The following is a 13,929-nucleotide window of genomic DNA, read 5'->3' on the forward strand; positions in this document are numbered from 1 at the left end:
ACTTGTGATTTCTCTCTGTCAAATAAATAAATAAAATCTTAAAAAAAAAAAAAAAAAAAAAAAAAAAAAAAAAAAAAAAAAAAAGAATAGTCAGGCTAGGCTTCTATATATTTCTATATGTCAATTCTACATAATTGAGAAGTTGTCTCTTTCAATATTAGAAATTTAACAAGTTTTACATTTTCCAAAGAAATTTTTAAATATGTTGTGCTCTTGTTGTTTTATTGAACACAGTACACAGTCTACAATTCAGACTTTTTCATGACTCAGAATATTATTAATTGTGCTGGGGTGTCTGAGTGGTTCAGTTGGTTAAGTGTCTGACTCTTGATTTCGTTTAGGTCATGACCTCAGGGTCATGAGACTGAGCCCTGCTTGGGGCTTTGCACTGGGTATGGAGCCTTCTTAAGATTCTCTTTCTCTCGCCCTCTGCCCCTCCCCCTGCCCCCACCTCACACTCTCTCTCATATATATATTTGTTCTGTAAACCCAGGGATCTGCCTGGATGTTTGGACCTAGAAGAGATCCAAGCCACTGTTCTTTTGGGCATTTAGTATCTATTCTCAACTCTACGTTCAAATAGCTTGCATAAGTTTGGAATATTTTCATCCCTTAAACGTTTAGCAGTGCTTGGTGGTGAACCATCATCCTAGTGTTTTACCTGTGAGAATATATTAAACTACTGATTCAACTTCTTTAATGGTTATGGAACAATTTCAGTTTTTAATTTCTTCCTGTGGCAGTTTTTATAAACTATATTTTTCCATAAATTTGTTCTCTTTATTTGTTTTCACATTTTTGAATAAACTTGTTAACAATATACTCTTCCATTTTTAATCTCGATATCAACTATAATCATTTCTCCTTTTCCATTCTTAATATTGTTTATTTGTGGTTGTGGCACCTCTTTCTCTCTCTCTCAATCCTGGTAAAAGTTTGTCAATTTGATTAACATTTTCAAAGAATGAAGCTTTGTTTTTTTTAGTCATTTCTACATATCATATATATATATATATATATATATATATATATATTCTATATATCTTTTACATATATATCAGATATGAATTATACATGTCAGAATGAATTACAAGTCATAAAAATATGTATTTCATTAATTTATGTTCATATCTTTATCATTTCACCTACAGTTTTTATTCAGATATTTTTTCTAACTACTTATATATTTATCTCATTAACCTTAAACTCTTCTTTCTAAGAGTGGGATACTATACAATTTCTCTTATTTTTTGGAAAATATTTTAATTTCATTTAATTTAATGTTTGAGGTATATGACATACTGATTTAATATTTGTATACATTATGAAATGATCACAACTTTAGTTAACATCCGTCACCTTACACAGTTACAAAAATTTTTTTTTGTGTTGAGATCTTTTAAGATTTACTCTCTTAGCAACTTCCTTTTTTAAAATTTATTTTTTATTTTCAGCATAACAGCATTCATTATTTTTGCATCACACCCAGTGCTCCATGCAATCCGTGCCCTCCATAATACCCACCACCTGGTTCCCCCAACCTCCCACCCCTCCCTGCCACTTCAAACCCCGTCAGATTATTTTTCAGAGTCCATAGTCTCTCATGGTTCACCTCCCCTTCCAATTTCCCCCAACTCCCTTCTCCTCTCTAACTCCCCATGTCCTCCATGCTATTTGTTATGCTCCACAAATAAGTGAAACCATATGATAATTGACTCTCTCTGCTTGACTGATTTCACTCAGCATAATCTCTTCCAGTCCCGTCCATGTTGCTATTCATTCTTTCTGATGGAGGCATAATACTCCATAGTGTATATGGACCACAGATGGAGGCATAATACTCCATAGTGTATATGGACCACATCTTCCTTATCCATTTGTCCATTGAAGGGCATCTTGGTTCTTTCCACAGTTTGGCGACCGTGGCCATTGCTGCTATAAACATTGGGGTACAGATGGCCCTTCTCTTCACTACATCTGTATCTTTGGAGTAAATACCCAGTAGTGCAATTGCAGGGTCATAGGGAAGCTCTATTTTTAATTTCTTGAGGAATCTCCACACTGTTCTCCAAAGAGGCTGCACCAACTTGTATTCCCACCAACAGTGTAAGAGGGTTCCCCTTTCTCCACATCCCCTCCAACACATGTTGTTTCCTGTCTTGTTAATTTTGGCCATTCTAACTGGTGTAAGGTAATATCTCAATGTGGTTTTAATTTGAATCTCCCTGAGGGCTAGTGATGATGAACATTTTTTCATGTGTCTAATAGCCATTTGTATGTCTTCATTGGAGAAGGGTCTGTTCATATCTTCTGCCCATTTTTTGATATGATTGTCTGTTTTGTGTGTGTTGAGTTTGAGGTGTTTTTTATAGATCCTGGATATCAACCTTTTGTCTGTACTGTCATTTGCAAATATCTTCTCCCATTCCGTGGGTTGCCTCTTTGTTTTCTTGACTGTTTCCTTTGCTGTGCAGAAGCGTCTGATCTTGATGAAGTCCCAAAAGTTCATTTTTGCTTTTGTTTCCTTTGCTTTTGGAGACATATCTTGAAAGAAGTTGCTGTGGCTGATATCGAAGAGGTTACTGCCTATGTTCTCCTCTAGGATTCTGATGGATTCCTGTCCCACGCTGAGGTCTTTTATCCATTTTGAGTTTATCTTTGTGTATGGTGTAAGAGAATGGTTGAGTTTCATTCTTCTACATATAGCTGACCAGTTTTCCCAGCACCATTTATTGAAGAGACTGTCTTTTTTCCACTGTATATTTTTTCCTGTTTTGTCGAAGATTATTTACCCGTAGAGATGAGGGTCCATATCTGGGCTCTCTACTCTGTTCCACTGGTCTATGTCCCTGTTTTTATGCTAGTACCATGCTGTCTTGGTGATCACAGCTTTGTAGTAAAGCTTGGAATCAGGTAGTGTGATGCCCCCCGTTTTATTTTTGTTTTTCAACATTTCCTTAACGATTCGAGGTCTCTTCTGCTTCCATACAAATTTTTGGATTATTTGCTCCAGCTCTTTGAAAAATACCAGTGGAATTTTGATCAGAATGGCATTAAAAGTATAGATTGCTCTAGGCAGTACAAACATTTTAACAATGTTTATTCTTCCGATCCAAGAGCATGGAATGGTCTTCCATCTTTTAGCAACTTCTAAATATGCAAGAGTATTTATTATTCACTGTGGTCACCATGCTATACATTATATTCCTGTGACTTACTTATTTTATAACTGGAAGCTCATAGCTTTTGACCCCCTTCACCCATGTTTCCCATCCCCACCCCCTGCCTCTGGCCACCACCAATCTGTTCTCTGTATCTACAAGCTTATTTTTCTTTCTTTCTCTTCCTTCCTTCCTCCCTCCCTCCCTCCCTTCCTTCCTCCCATCCTGTTTCTTTCTTTCTTCCTTCCTTCTTTCCTTCCTTCCTTTCTTTCTCTGGATTCCACATATATATAAGACCATATGGTATTTGTCTTTCTCTATCTGATTCATTTCACTTAGCATAATACCCTTGAGGTCCATCCATGCTGTTGTAAATGGCAAGATTTCATTTTTTTTAATGGCTGAATAACATTCCATTATAAATATATACACCACATTTTCTTTATTCATTTGCCCACCGGTGGATGCTTAAGTTGTTTCCTTATCTTGGCTATTGTAATAATATTGCAGTGAACATAGGAATGCATATATCTTATTAAGTCAACATATTTGTTTTCCCAGAAGTGGAATTGCTGGATCATATGGTACAGTATGAGGAACCTCCATACTGTTGTCTATAGTGGCTGCACCAATTTATATTCCCTTCAACACAAAGATTCTGTTTTCTCCACATCCTTGCCAATCCTCATTATTTTTTGTCATTTTGATAACAGCCATTCTGACTTGTATAAGGTGATATCTCATTGTGGTTTTGTTTTAGATTTCCCTGATGATGAGTGTCATTGAGCATTTTTTCATGTGTCTGTTGGCCATCTGGATGTTTTCCGTGAAAAAGTATCTATTCAGATATTCTGTCATTTTTAAATAGGATTGTTTGCTCTTAAGCTTTATGGTACTTTATATATTTTGGATATTCATCTCTTATCAGATATATGACTTGCAAATATTTTCTCCCATTCAGTAGATTGACTTTTCACTTCATTGATAGGTTTTTTTTCCTGTGCAGAATGTTCTTAGTTTGATGTATTTCTACTCGATCATTTCTGCTTTTTGCTTTTGCTTTTGGTGTCAAGTTAAAAAATCATCACCAAGACCTATGCTAAGGAGCTTATGGTCTACATTTTCTTCTATGGGTTTTATGCGTTCAGGTCTTACATTCACGTCTTTAATACATTTTGAATTGATTTCTGTGTGTGGTGTAAGAAAATGGTCCAGTTTTGGCATGTGGCTTCCTAGTCTTCCCAATACCATTTTTTAAAGAGACTGTCCTTGGTCTGTTATATATTCTTGACTTTTTTGTTGTAAATTAATTGACTGTGTATGTGTGGGTTTATTTCTGGGCTCTCCATTCTGTTCCAATGACTCATGTCTGATTTTATGCCAATACCATACTGTTTTAATTTACAACTTTTCTTAAGTGCTATTTTAGCTAAATTTCACATAATGTAATATATAGCATATTTGTTATCATTCAGTTCAAAATATTTTCAAATCTCCAGTATAAATTCTTTTTGACCTATGAGTTATTTAGAAATGTTTCATAATTTCCAATATTTCTGTAATTTTTAGTTGTGGATTTCTAATTGAATTACATTGTGGTCAAAGAATACGCTCTATACGATATTAATCCTTGAAATTTGTTGAATCTTGTAGTTGTTAGATGGCAGGGCTCTCTATATCCCATTAGATTCAAGCTAGTAATGGTGTTGGTCTATCACTTACCTGGAGAAATTTAGTAAATTCTTTCACTACATCAGTGGAGCTATTGATGTCTCCTTATAATTCTGTCAACTTTTACTTTATATAAATCAAGTTTGCACAATTAGGTGCATAAAAGTTTATAATTGTTATATATTCCTGGTGAACTGTACATTGTAGAAATCTTTATTTGTGCTAAAATATGTTGTAATAATATTTTTTCTAATATTAATATAAGTACAGCAATTTTCTTTTCATTGACATTTGCCTGTTAATAATTTTTCTATACATTTAGATTTTAACCTTTCTGTATTTTAACATTTCAGACATGTTTCTTATAAATAGCTTACAGATAATTTAAAAAAATTATAATTTTAAAATGTTTGTCTTTTAACTTAGCCTGTGTAACTTAATGTATTTACTCATATATTTGGATTAATTTCTACCATCTCATATATTTTCTCTTTGTACCATCCCTTCTGTTTCTATTTCTCCATTTTCATAATTTATTTTCCCCCCCTACAACTCTGGAAGTTATACTTTATCTATGCTTTTCATGGCTTCCCTAGAAACTTTAATATGCTTATTTCATCAAAATTCAAAGTCAACCAGTATCCTTTCCATCCTCATTAACATATAGGCATTTAGAACACTCTAATTACAATCACCCTTTCCCAACTTATTTGCAATTGTCATCATGCATTGTGGTTTTAATCATCCCACAAGACATTACAATAGTGTTATTTACCATCAACAGTTCTTTAGATTTACTCATAAATTTACTACTTTTTGAGCTAAGTATTCTTCTCTTATTTCAGATTTCCTTCTGGGATAATTTTCCTTATACTTGAAGTGTACCCTTTATAATTTATTTTAGTGAAGATATGTTAGTGGCAAACTCTTGCAGTTTTTATGTTCTAGAAAATGATTTTCTTTTACCCTAGTTAAAAGATATTTTTATTGAGTCCATATATATACATATATATACACACACATATACATACATACATAAGCTCACAATTATTCTCTCTCAGAATATTTATTGTCCCATGGTCTTCTGGATTCCTTTTTTTTTATTTTCCACTGAAAAGTCACCTGTTATTCTATTATTACTTTTTTGGTAGTTTATCTTTTCCCTCTGACTGCTATCAGATTTTCTTTCTGCCTCTGGCATTCACTATAACATGTCTAAGTGTGAATATATTTGTATTTATCCTACTTTGGACAGGTTGGCTTTCTGAATCTGAGGACTGGCATCTTTTACGAGCTTGGGTACATTTTTAGTCATTATCTCTTCAAATATTGCTTTTACCTAATCCTCACTTTTTACCATCTCCATCGGAATTCTAAGATGTTTAGACACTTTTCCACAATTCTACCTGTCTTTCAGTCTCTTTCTCTTTCTCTCTCTCTCTCTTTTTTTTTCTTATTTCTTTCTTTGTATTTCTGGGCTGATTTTGAATAATTTCTTTAGGTCTATTTCCCAATGTACTATTTTTTCCTTTAACAATGTCCGTCTGAACATTTAATCAATCCATTAAGCTTTTAATTTCCATTTTTGTTTTAATTTTTTATTTTTTAAAGAATGAGAAGGAGCACAAGTGGGAGGAAGGGCAGAGGGAAAGGGAGAGAGCAACTCAAACAGACTCCCCACTGAGCGTGGAGCCCACCAGGGGCTCCATTACATGACTCCATCACATAACCTGAGCCAAAACCAAGAGTCAGTTGGGTGTTCAACTCCACCCAGGCATCCCCATTTTTATATTTATTATGTTTGGGATTCTATTTTTATCCCAATATGACTGGTCTTTTTCATAGTCTCTTTCTTCTTATTTATTTTTCCAATCTCTTATTTATTTAAAGATTTATTTACTTGAGAGAGAGAGAGAGAGAGAGAGAGAGGGAGAGTCAGAGGCACACAGAGAGGGTGGTCAGATGCTTAACTGACGGAGCCACCCAGGCGCCCCACCCATCTGCTATTTTTTTTAAACCTAGTATACAACTTATTTCATATCCTGCATCTGATAGAATCAATGCTTGAGGATTTTGTAGAACAAATTGGGCTGTCCAGTGCTTTTGCTTCTGGTGCATTTTTTTTTCCCCTTGTCTTGTGATTTTTTAAAAAGGTGAATTCACATTCCTTGAAACTCTGGCCGTGGGAAGTTTTATAGCCTGGGTTAAAGGGGTCTTTCCCCAGAGAGGGTTTGTATACATTTTTGTAGATGCCTAAGAACTTCCAACAACTTTAAGTTAAATTCTGCTCTTGAGATTTTCTGGACCATGAAGTATTTTGATTTTATGTTATAAATCCAAGGGAGGGATTCACAAAGGAGAATTTTTCTTCTCTTCTCATCATAAAATTGAGGAAGGCAATTTTTACCCTAACTCTGGGGGTGAGGGTGGGAGTATTTCTAGCTCATCTTACACAGAGATAATTGGTCTTTGGAGTACTAGTTTTGTGAGAGGTAAAATGGGGAATCAGGGGATTATTATATGAGACTCTTCATGTTGGGAAACCCTGAGGCTTTGTATCCTGTCCTCTGTACTCCATGAAATTAAGAAATCATAAGCCTAAAGTCACCAGGTTCTTCATACTTTCTCTAGGTTCCTATTTTTTTTTTTTCCAAAGATTTTATTTATTTATCAGAGAGAGAGGGGGGGAGAGAGTAAGCACAGGCAGACAGAATGGCAGGCAGAGGCAGAGGGAGAAGCAGGCTCCCTGCCGAGCAAGGAGCCCGATGTGGGACTTGATCCCAGGACGCTGGGATCATGACCTGAGCCGAAGGCAGCTGCTTAACCAACTGAGCCACCCAGGCGTCCCTATAGGTTCCTATTTTCACTCATGTTTTGGTCTCAGTATTAATTTCCTTGGGTTGTTATAACAACGCAACACAGGCGGGTTCTCTTAAAACCACAGATTTATTCTCTCACAAATCTAGAGGCTAGAAGTCTGAAATCAGGTGTTGACAGGACCATGCTCTTTCTAAAGCCTTAGGGCAGGATCTTGCCTTGCCTCTTCCAGCTTCTGGTGGCCCCAGGCCTTCCCTGGCATTACTCCAATCTGCCTCTGCCTTCACATGGTCATCCTCCCTCTGAGCCTGTCTGTACCCAAATTTTCCTTCTAAAAACACCAGTCATATTGGATTAGGGCCACTGTAACATAGTATGACCTCATCTTCACCTGATTAACATGGGCAAAGACCCAATTTCCAATGAGATCATATTCACCTGGACGGAGGGTTAGAACTTCAACATATATTTGAGGGCAGTCAACTCCATTTATTTATTGTCTCCAATAATTTCTTAATTTCTTACCACCTCTTGAATGCTCTCTTATATATTCTAGCATATTTGTAGCCATCATCTATACAATCTTTCTCTCTCCTATTCAACGTCCTCTTATTATCTCGCTCTTTTCATTCTGCTTGCCCATAGCAACTCTCTTCTTTTCCCCACTGAGTTGTGGAAGTAGAAATCAGAAAAAAAAAAAAAAAGACTTATTAGAAAGGAGCACAAATTAAGAATAAGACTTTACATAGGGACTCAGTAGACATGATTGTGAAGAGAGTAGAAGGAATTACTGCATGGTCACTGTAATCATTTTGCGGGGGATGCTCATAGGATTTTTATCCTAGATATTCTGTGGTATATCTCTCTAGGCGTTCCCATCACAAAGATCTGGGGTTGAATCTTTTCTCTACCACTTATAAGTTGTATGCATACATAAACTCTTAATTTCACCATTCCCTCATCTGAATAAAAGGAGTCTTCTAATAAGAACTACTTTTTAGGGATGTAGACGGATGGCATAGTTAGCTGCCAGAGCAGGTTGCGAATAACTGTGCAAACAACTCTGGGTTCCAAATGGGTAAGGACTTGGAATAAGTTGCCTCTGACTCAAAGAGGTGAGAAAAACAAGGTCTGTCTTTTTTACAAACAATCCTGTGGAATCATTGCACCTTGTCTAGGGGGATCCTAGATAAGGAAGGGGAGGCACTCAGATGTGAACTCACAAAACACGAAAGAAAGGCACTAACAGCCCCACAAAATGTGAAAATCTATTTCGGGGACGACGAGCAGTTCTGCATCCCTTTAAGGAGAGCCTGGAATTCAAATGAACTAGCTCCTCCTTGTCTGCCACTCTGCCAGACAACAGGCTGTTGGGTCCCTGCTTGAAAAACCATCTTTCCTTCAATGACCACAACGTGCCATCATCTCTGTCAAGCAGGAGGGAGGAGATGGAGAAAAAGAAATGCCAGGCAATGTTTTGCACTGTATTTTACAACCTGAACACAAAACCCAAAGATTTTTGCCACATATTTGAAAGCCTCACCCAAGCCCACACTCCAGAGCAGCTTTCTCATCGAGGCACAGAGAAGCCAGATATCTCCCACGGCCCCATGACTGCGTGTGCGAAGAGTGAGAAACAGAGCTCACGCGTCTAACTCCTCTTGGTCCCCGAACATCTTTACCCAGAGAGCACGCATATGGGAGGGGGTTCTGCCAATTTCTGGCAGCAGCTCCTAGTGAAAAATAGTATGTTTGGGGGCGATCATTTATCCAGGAGTGGTGCTGAAATGAGATGGTGAAGAAATGAGTGATGTAGGGAGAGCTGGAGAGGCCAGGGAGACAATGCGGGCTCTGTCCTCTGTGAGTCCGTTAGCTCCCCACGAAGCCCAGGCATTCTAATGGCCTTCAAAGCAATTTCCCTTTGCTTCAGTGAATATGGGTGTCTAAAAGCATTTTCTAAGCTCAGCTTTGGACAAGCTGCTCCTGCTGCCAGTCGTCAGAGCCCTAGGATTACACATCTGGGCAATAAGTGCAGCCCACACGGGGCTGGTCAGGCCCCTGCAGATGTTGTGAGATGGTCCGTGGAGGTGACCTGTCTCCCTTTGAGGCAGGGCGAGGTCTGTCCGGGGTCAGCTGGCTGCCCAGTGGGGTAGGAGGTCTAAGGAAGTTAGAGTTAAGAGGAGGGTGGACCCAAGCTGGAGTCCTTGAGTCGGAACTGGAGACACAGACGCTAAAAAAAAAGAGGCAAGAGTGGGGTCATAGGTCAGAACCAGCCAGATGTTGCAGTGGTCTTCGTGGAGGGCTGACAGGGAGGAGGGATATCTTGGATGATTTCCACAAACTCCAGCAGGTTCAAGGTCCTTTCCAAGGGCTGCCACAGAGGGGATGTGTCAGGCTGCTTAAAATTAAGATCCCCATGGATAGGACAAGGGGGTCCACTGTGGAGATAAGCCACAGCTTGAATGTTGGGGTTTCTGTGAGGATAAGACCACAACCCAGGCAGATGGGTGGGTTTCCCTCTAGGATGAGGTCCTTCATTGTGTCTCTTATCACTTTCCTGCTGACTACCATGGGACCTCATGCGTCCTTCAGACGTGATAGAGATGGGGAGTCATTTTCGGGTTATCTTTACATGGGCCCAGGAGAAAAAGTCAGAGCCTAGAAAATGTTCCTATGGGATAAGAAATTAAATGATGCCTGTTGTGGATTCGCATCATGTGTTGATAGTTGAAAAAGGCCCTCTAATTTGGGGCAGGATGGTGGCTACCTCTAGAAGAATCGGACAAGGTATGAACAGGTCTGAGTATCTGACCAGCATGTGTTGGGGTCAGGAAACAGAATAGAGTGAGCCTGGCTGTGTTTTGGTCTTATGCCCCATAAGTTTATTTCCCTATAGCCCTCTTTTTCTTTTCTTTTCTTTTCTTTTTTAAGAATTTATTTATTTATTTGAGAGAGAGAGAGAGAGAGATTGAGAGAGAGAACATGAATGGGGGGAGGGGCAGAGAGGGGGGTGGGAATCAGGCTCCCCACTGAGCAGGGAGTTAGATGCCGGGCTCCACCCACGATCCAGGACCCTGGATCATGACCTAAGCCAAAGGCAGATGCTTAACTGACTGAGTCACTCAGGTGCCCTCCGTAGCCCTCTCTTGACAAAGTCTTTAGGAAAGCTCTCTGGGCTACTATTGTAGAGGAGCCAGAGAATATCAGAGTGAGAAATCCCAAGAGGAGGTGACTCTGAGGGGAAGTGACTTTGAAGGTCACTCTGATCCAGCCACCCCTTGATGCCAGCAGGTTTCTTCCTGGAGCACACTTTTGCTCAGCCCCGAGAAACCTATGTTTGGTTTTAACAAAGAGGTTCTTCCCATAGTAGGGAGCTTGAATCTCCCATGTCCCCAGCCCTAGCCAAAACAATTTCTGAAGTCCTTTTCTTCCTCCAAATTCTATAGGTCCCCTGCCTGCCCCCAAGCAGCCCTGATCACACACATGGAGCAAGGTTAAGAACTAGACATTCAGAATGCATCTGTCACCCTCATCCTTTCCTCCGTTTCTCCACCCCCTAGACTCATTCATCTCTCCCGAGAGCTGAGCCAAGTCCTCTGGGCGGGAACTCTTGCTTACCCTGATCCCCAGCTCAACATTCTCGCCTCCGTAGACCTCCATGCCTTCGTCCAGTAGGCCAATCTCCTGGAAGTACTGCCGGTCCACAATAAAGCAGCCGATGAGGGCAGGGCTCCTGCAGGGGTGTGGAGAGACAGGCCAGCAGTTAGCAGAAGGGCTGCTTCCTGGGCACAGCCAAAGGAGTTCCAGCAGCGGGGCCTTCCTATAGGAGAATCTGTTCCTCTCCCTTCGTTTGCCTCCAGAGCTGGTATGGACCTTGTTCTCTGAGTGGCCCGCCCACCTTGAAGGCCCACCTTCACCAGCTGCTTTAGGGAGGCTGTTTCTTCGGGGGACGGGGGAGGGCACAGCAGAGAGCTCCTGTCCTGGGGCCAGTTGTCATTCCAGATGGTGCTGAAATGGGTAGACAGTCCAGGGGAGGAGTGTTCAACCCCCCAGCCTGGCCTGAGTGTCTGCGTCTCCGGCTACCCTGACGCCTGAGCTCTGAACCACACAGCCAGTCTCTGTTTCTACCTGAGCACCCACGCTAACGTCCCCTGCTTATGTTCCTCACATAAACCTTGGTTCACTTGGAAAGATTAGTTGGGGCTTTGGAGAGCATGGTAAATGATGTGGATTTTATCTGGAGGTAAAGGACTGTCAGTGAGGAATTTTAAGCAGACTTTGTTATGAGCAGAAATAAGTCAGTCAGAGGAAGACAGATACCCTATGATTTCACTCATACATGGGGTTTAAGAAACAAAATAAATGAACAAAGAAAAAAAAAAAAAGAAACCAAAAAAACCAGACACTTAAATAGAGAGAACAGATTTGTGCTTTTGAAAAGAACCCTCAGGCAGCTGTGGGGTGACTGACCGGAAGAGGCTGGTAGAAAGAGGAATCCAGTTGGGAAGCTTGCTGCTATGTCTGGTGAGACATAATGAGGTCCTTGACCAGAGGATCGGGAATGGTAAGAAGGATTGTTTAAAGTCTTATTTTAATGTAAACCCACAGAACTTAGACACAGATGAACAGGTGAGAGAGAGGGAGGAATTGGGATGCCAGCTTGCTTATGGCTTGGGTGATGGTGGGGTGGGGACCACCCATCAACACGGGCCATAGAGAAAAAGCTTCTTCCTTTCAGAAGGAAGAAGCATTCCCTATTAGGAAAACTGATCTGAAGGTGCCTGTGGGACCCTAGGGGGAGAGAGCCTCCAGGTGGGGCTGAGTGGAGGGCCTGGGTCTCAGGCCGGAGCCACACATCAACAGCCAGTGAATGCAGGAGCCGGAGGGCCTTTCCTGAGTGAGAGAGTGAGCATGGGGCTACTGAGCTGTGGGCAGGTGCCCGGTGAGGCACAGGACTTCACCAGGAGTGATTCATCTTAGGAGAATCAGCATGAACGCACGGGGGCTGCGTCTCTGCTGAGACCATGAACTTGCACAAAGGACTTTGAATTGTTCCACCGCACACAGCTACCATCTCTAGCCCTTGTATAGCATCTTATCAGGGGGTGGCTGAAGGAGTTGGGGTCGGGGAGGGGAAGAAAGAAAAAGAGAAATGATGGATCCTCAGCTATAAGAAAACTGTCAGTCACATGCAAATGGACCCATCTTTGAAACTGGAAACTCTTCAAGGTGGAGAAAGAGCTCTTTCGAAGGTCGTCGCTTTGGACAATGCCCGTGCAGGAGGCTGCTCCGGTGGAGACAAGAGCCTTGGGCTCCCTGCTTCACCTCCTCCTTTCAAATCACAGCATTTTATTCTGGATGGGCTCACATTCCATAGACCATGGGCAGCCAGGGCAGTAAATGCACTTCAATCCACTCCCCCTAAACTAGGCTGAGTTCCTGCTCTAACGGAGGATGCTTGATCCTGTCCTTGGAGGGGCCCGCTAATGAGGACAACCCTTGCCTGTCTGTGTGTTCCTGAGAAAAGTTTCCTAGACTCCTGGAGCCTCCGATTCCATATCTACGGAACAGAATCAACCATAACCTCACATGGATTGAATGAAATAATATAAAACCTTGAAAACCTGTGGGGATAGTGGTGCCTTGAAAAATCATTTAAAAAGATGCACTTGTGGGGCACCTGGGTGGCTCAGTGGGTTAAAGCCTCTGCCTTCAGCTCAGGTCATGATCCCAGGGTCCTGAGATCGAGTCCCACATTGGGCTCTCTGCTCAGCAGGGGGCCTGCTTCCTCCTCTCTTCTCTGCCTGCCTCTCTGCCTACTTATGATCTCTGTCTGTCAAATAAATAAATAAAATCTTAAAAAAAAAAAAAAGATGCACTTGCACATTGAAAAAGCCCGGAGAATCCCTTCTTTAAACACACGGTGATTTAAAAGCAGCAGGGTGGGCAGAGTCAAGTCTCAACCTTGTCCTTGACATCCTGAAAATGTTGCATATTTCAACATGGTGCTCTAAGACATGAAGGAAGGGGCCTTCCCCATTTGGCCAAACCCACTCAGGGGAACAGCATACTCTAAAACAGTTGCTGTGCCATGAGCATAGGACACTTCGGATGGTCTGTTCCTTATTAACCAGCTGGGGTGTGAAGTGGACCCAATCAGCCTGAACCTGTTATTGGGTTATACCCTGCCTCATTCCCCAAAGGATTAGAGATAGCTTACAAAAAATGTACAATACCATGAAAAACAAAATACATAAATGCCTGAAAAGGCCAAAAGTTT

General features: G+C 40.9%; 1 protein-coding gene across 3 annotated transcripts in view; it reads right to left on the minus strand.

Moving 5' to 3' along the window:
- The window catches only part of GALNT18 (polypeptide N-acetylgalactosaminyltransferase 18), a 353,102-nt gene that overhangs the window by 95,436 nt on the left and 243,737 nt on the right, over positions 1-13,929 (minus strand). For all 3 annotated transcript variants that reach the window (XM_059136267.1, XM_059136258.1, XM_059136271.1), the window contains exon 6: positions 11,268-11,382. In XM_059136267.1, coding sequence (XP_058992250.1) covers positions 11,268-11,382 — 115 coding nt within the window. The remainder of the gene's footprint in view (positions 1-11,267; positions 11,383-13,929) is intronic.

This window comes from Mustela lutreola, chromosome 1, assembly GCF_030435805.1.
Source record: "Mustela lutreola isolate mMusLut2 chromosome 1, mMusLut2.pri, whole genome shotgun sequence".
NCBI classification, from domain to species: Eukaryota; Metazoa; Chordata; class Mammalia; order Carnivora; family Mustelidae; genus Mustela; species Mustela lutreola.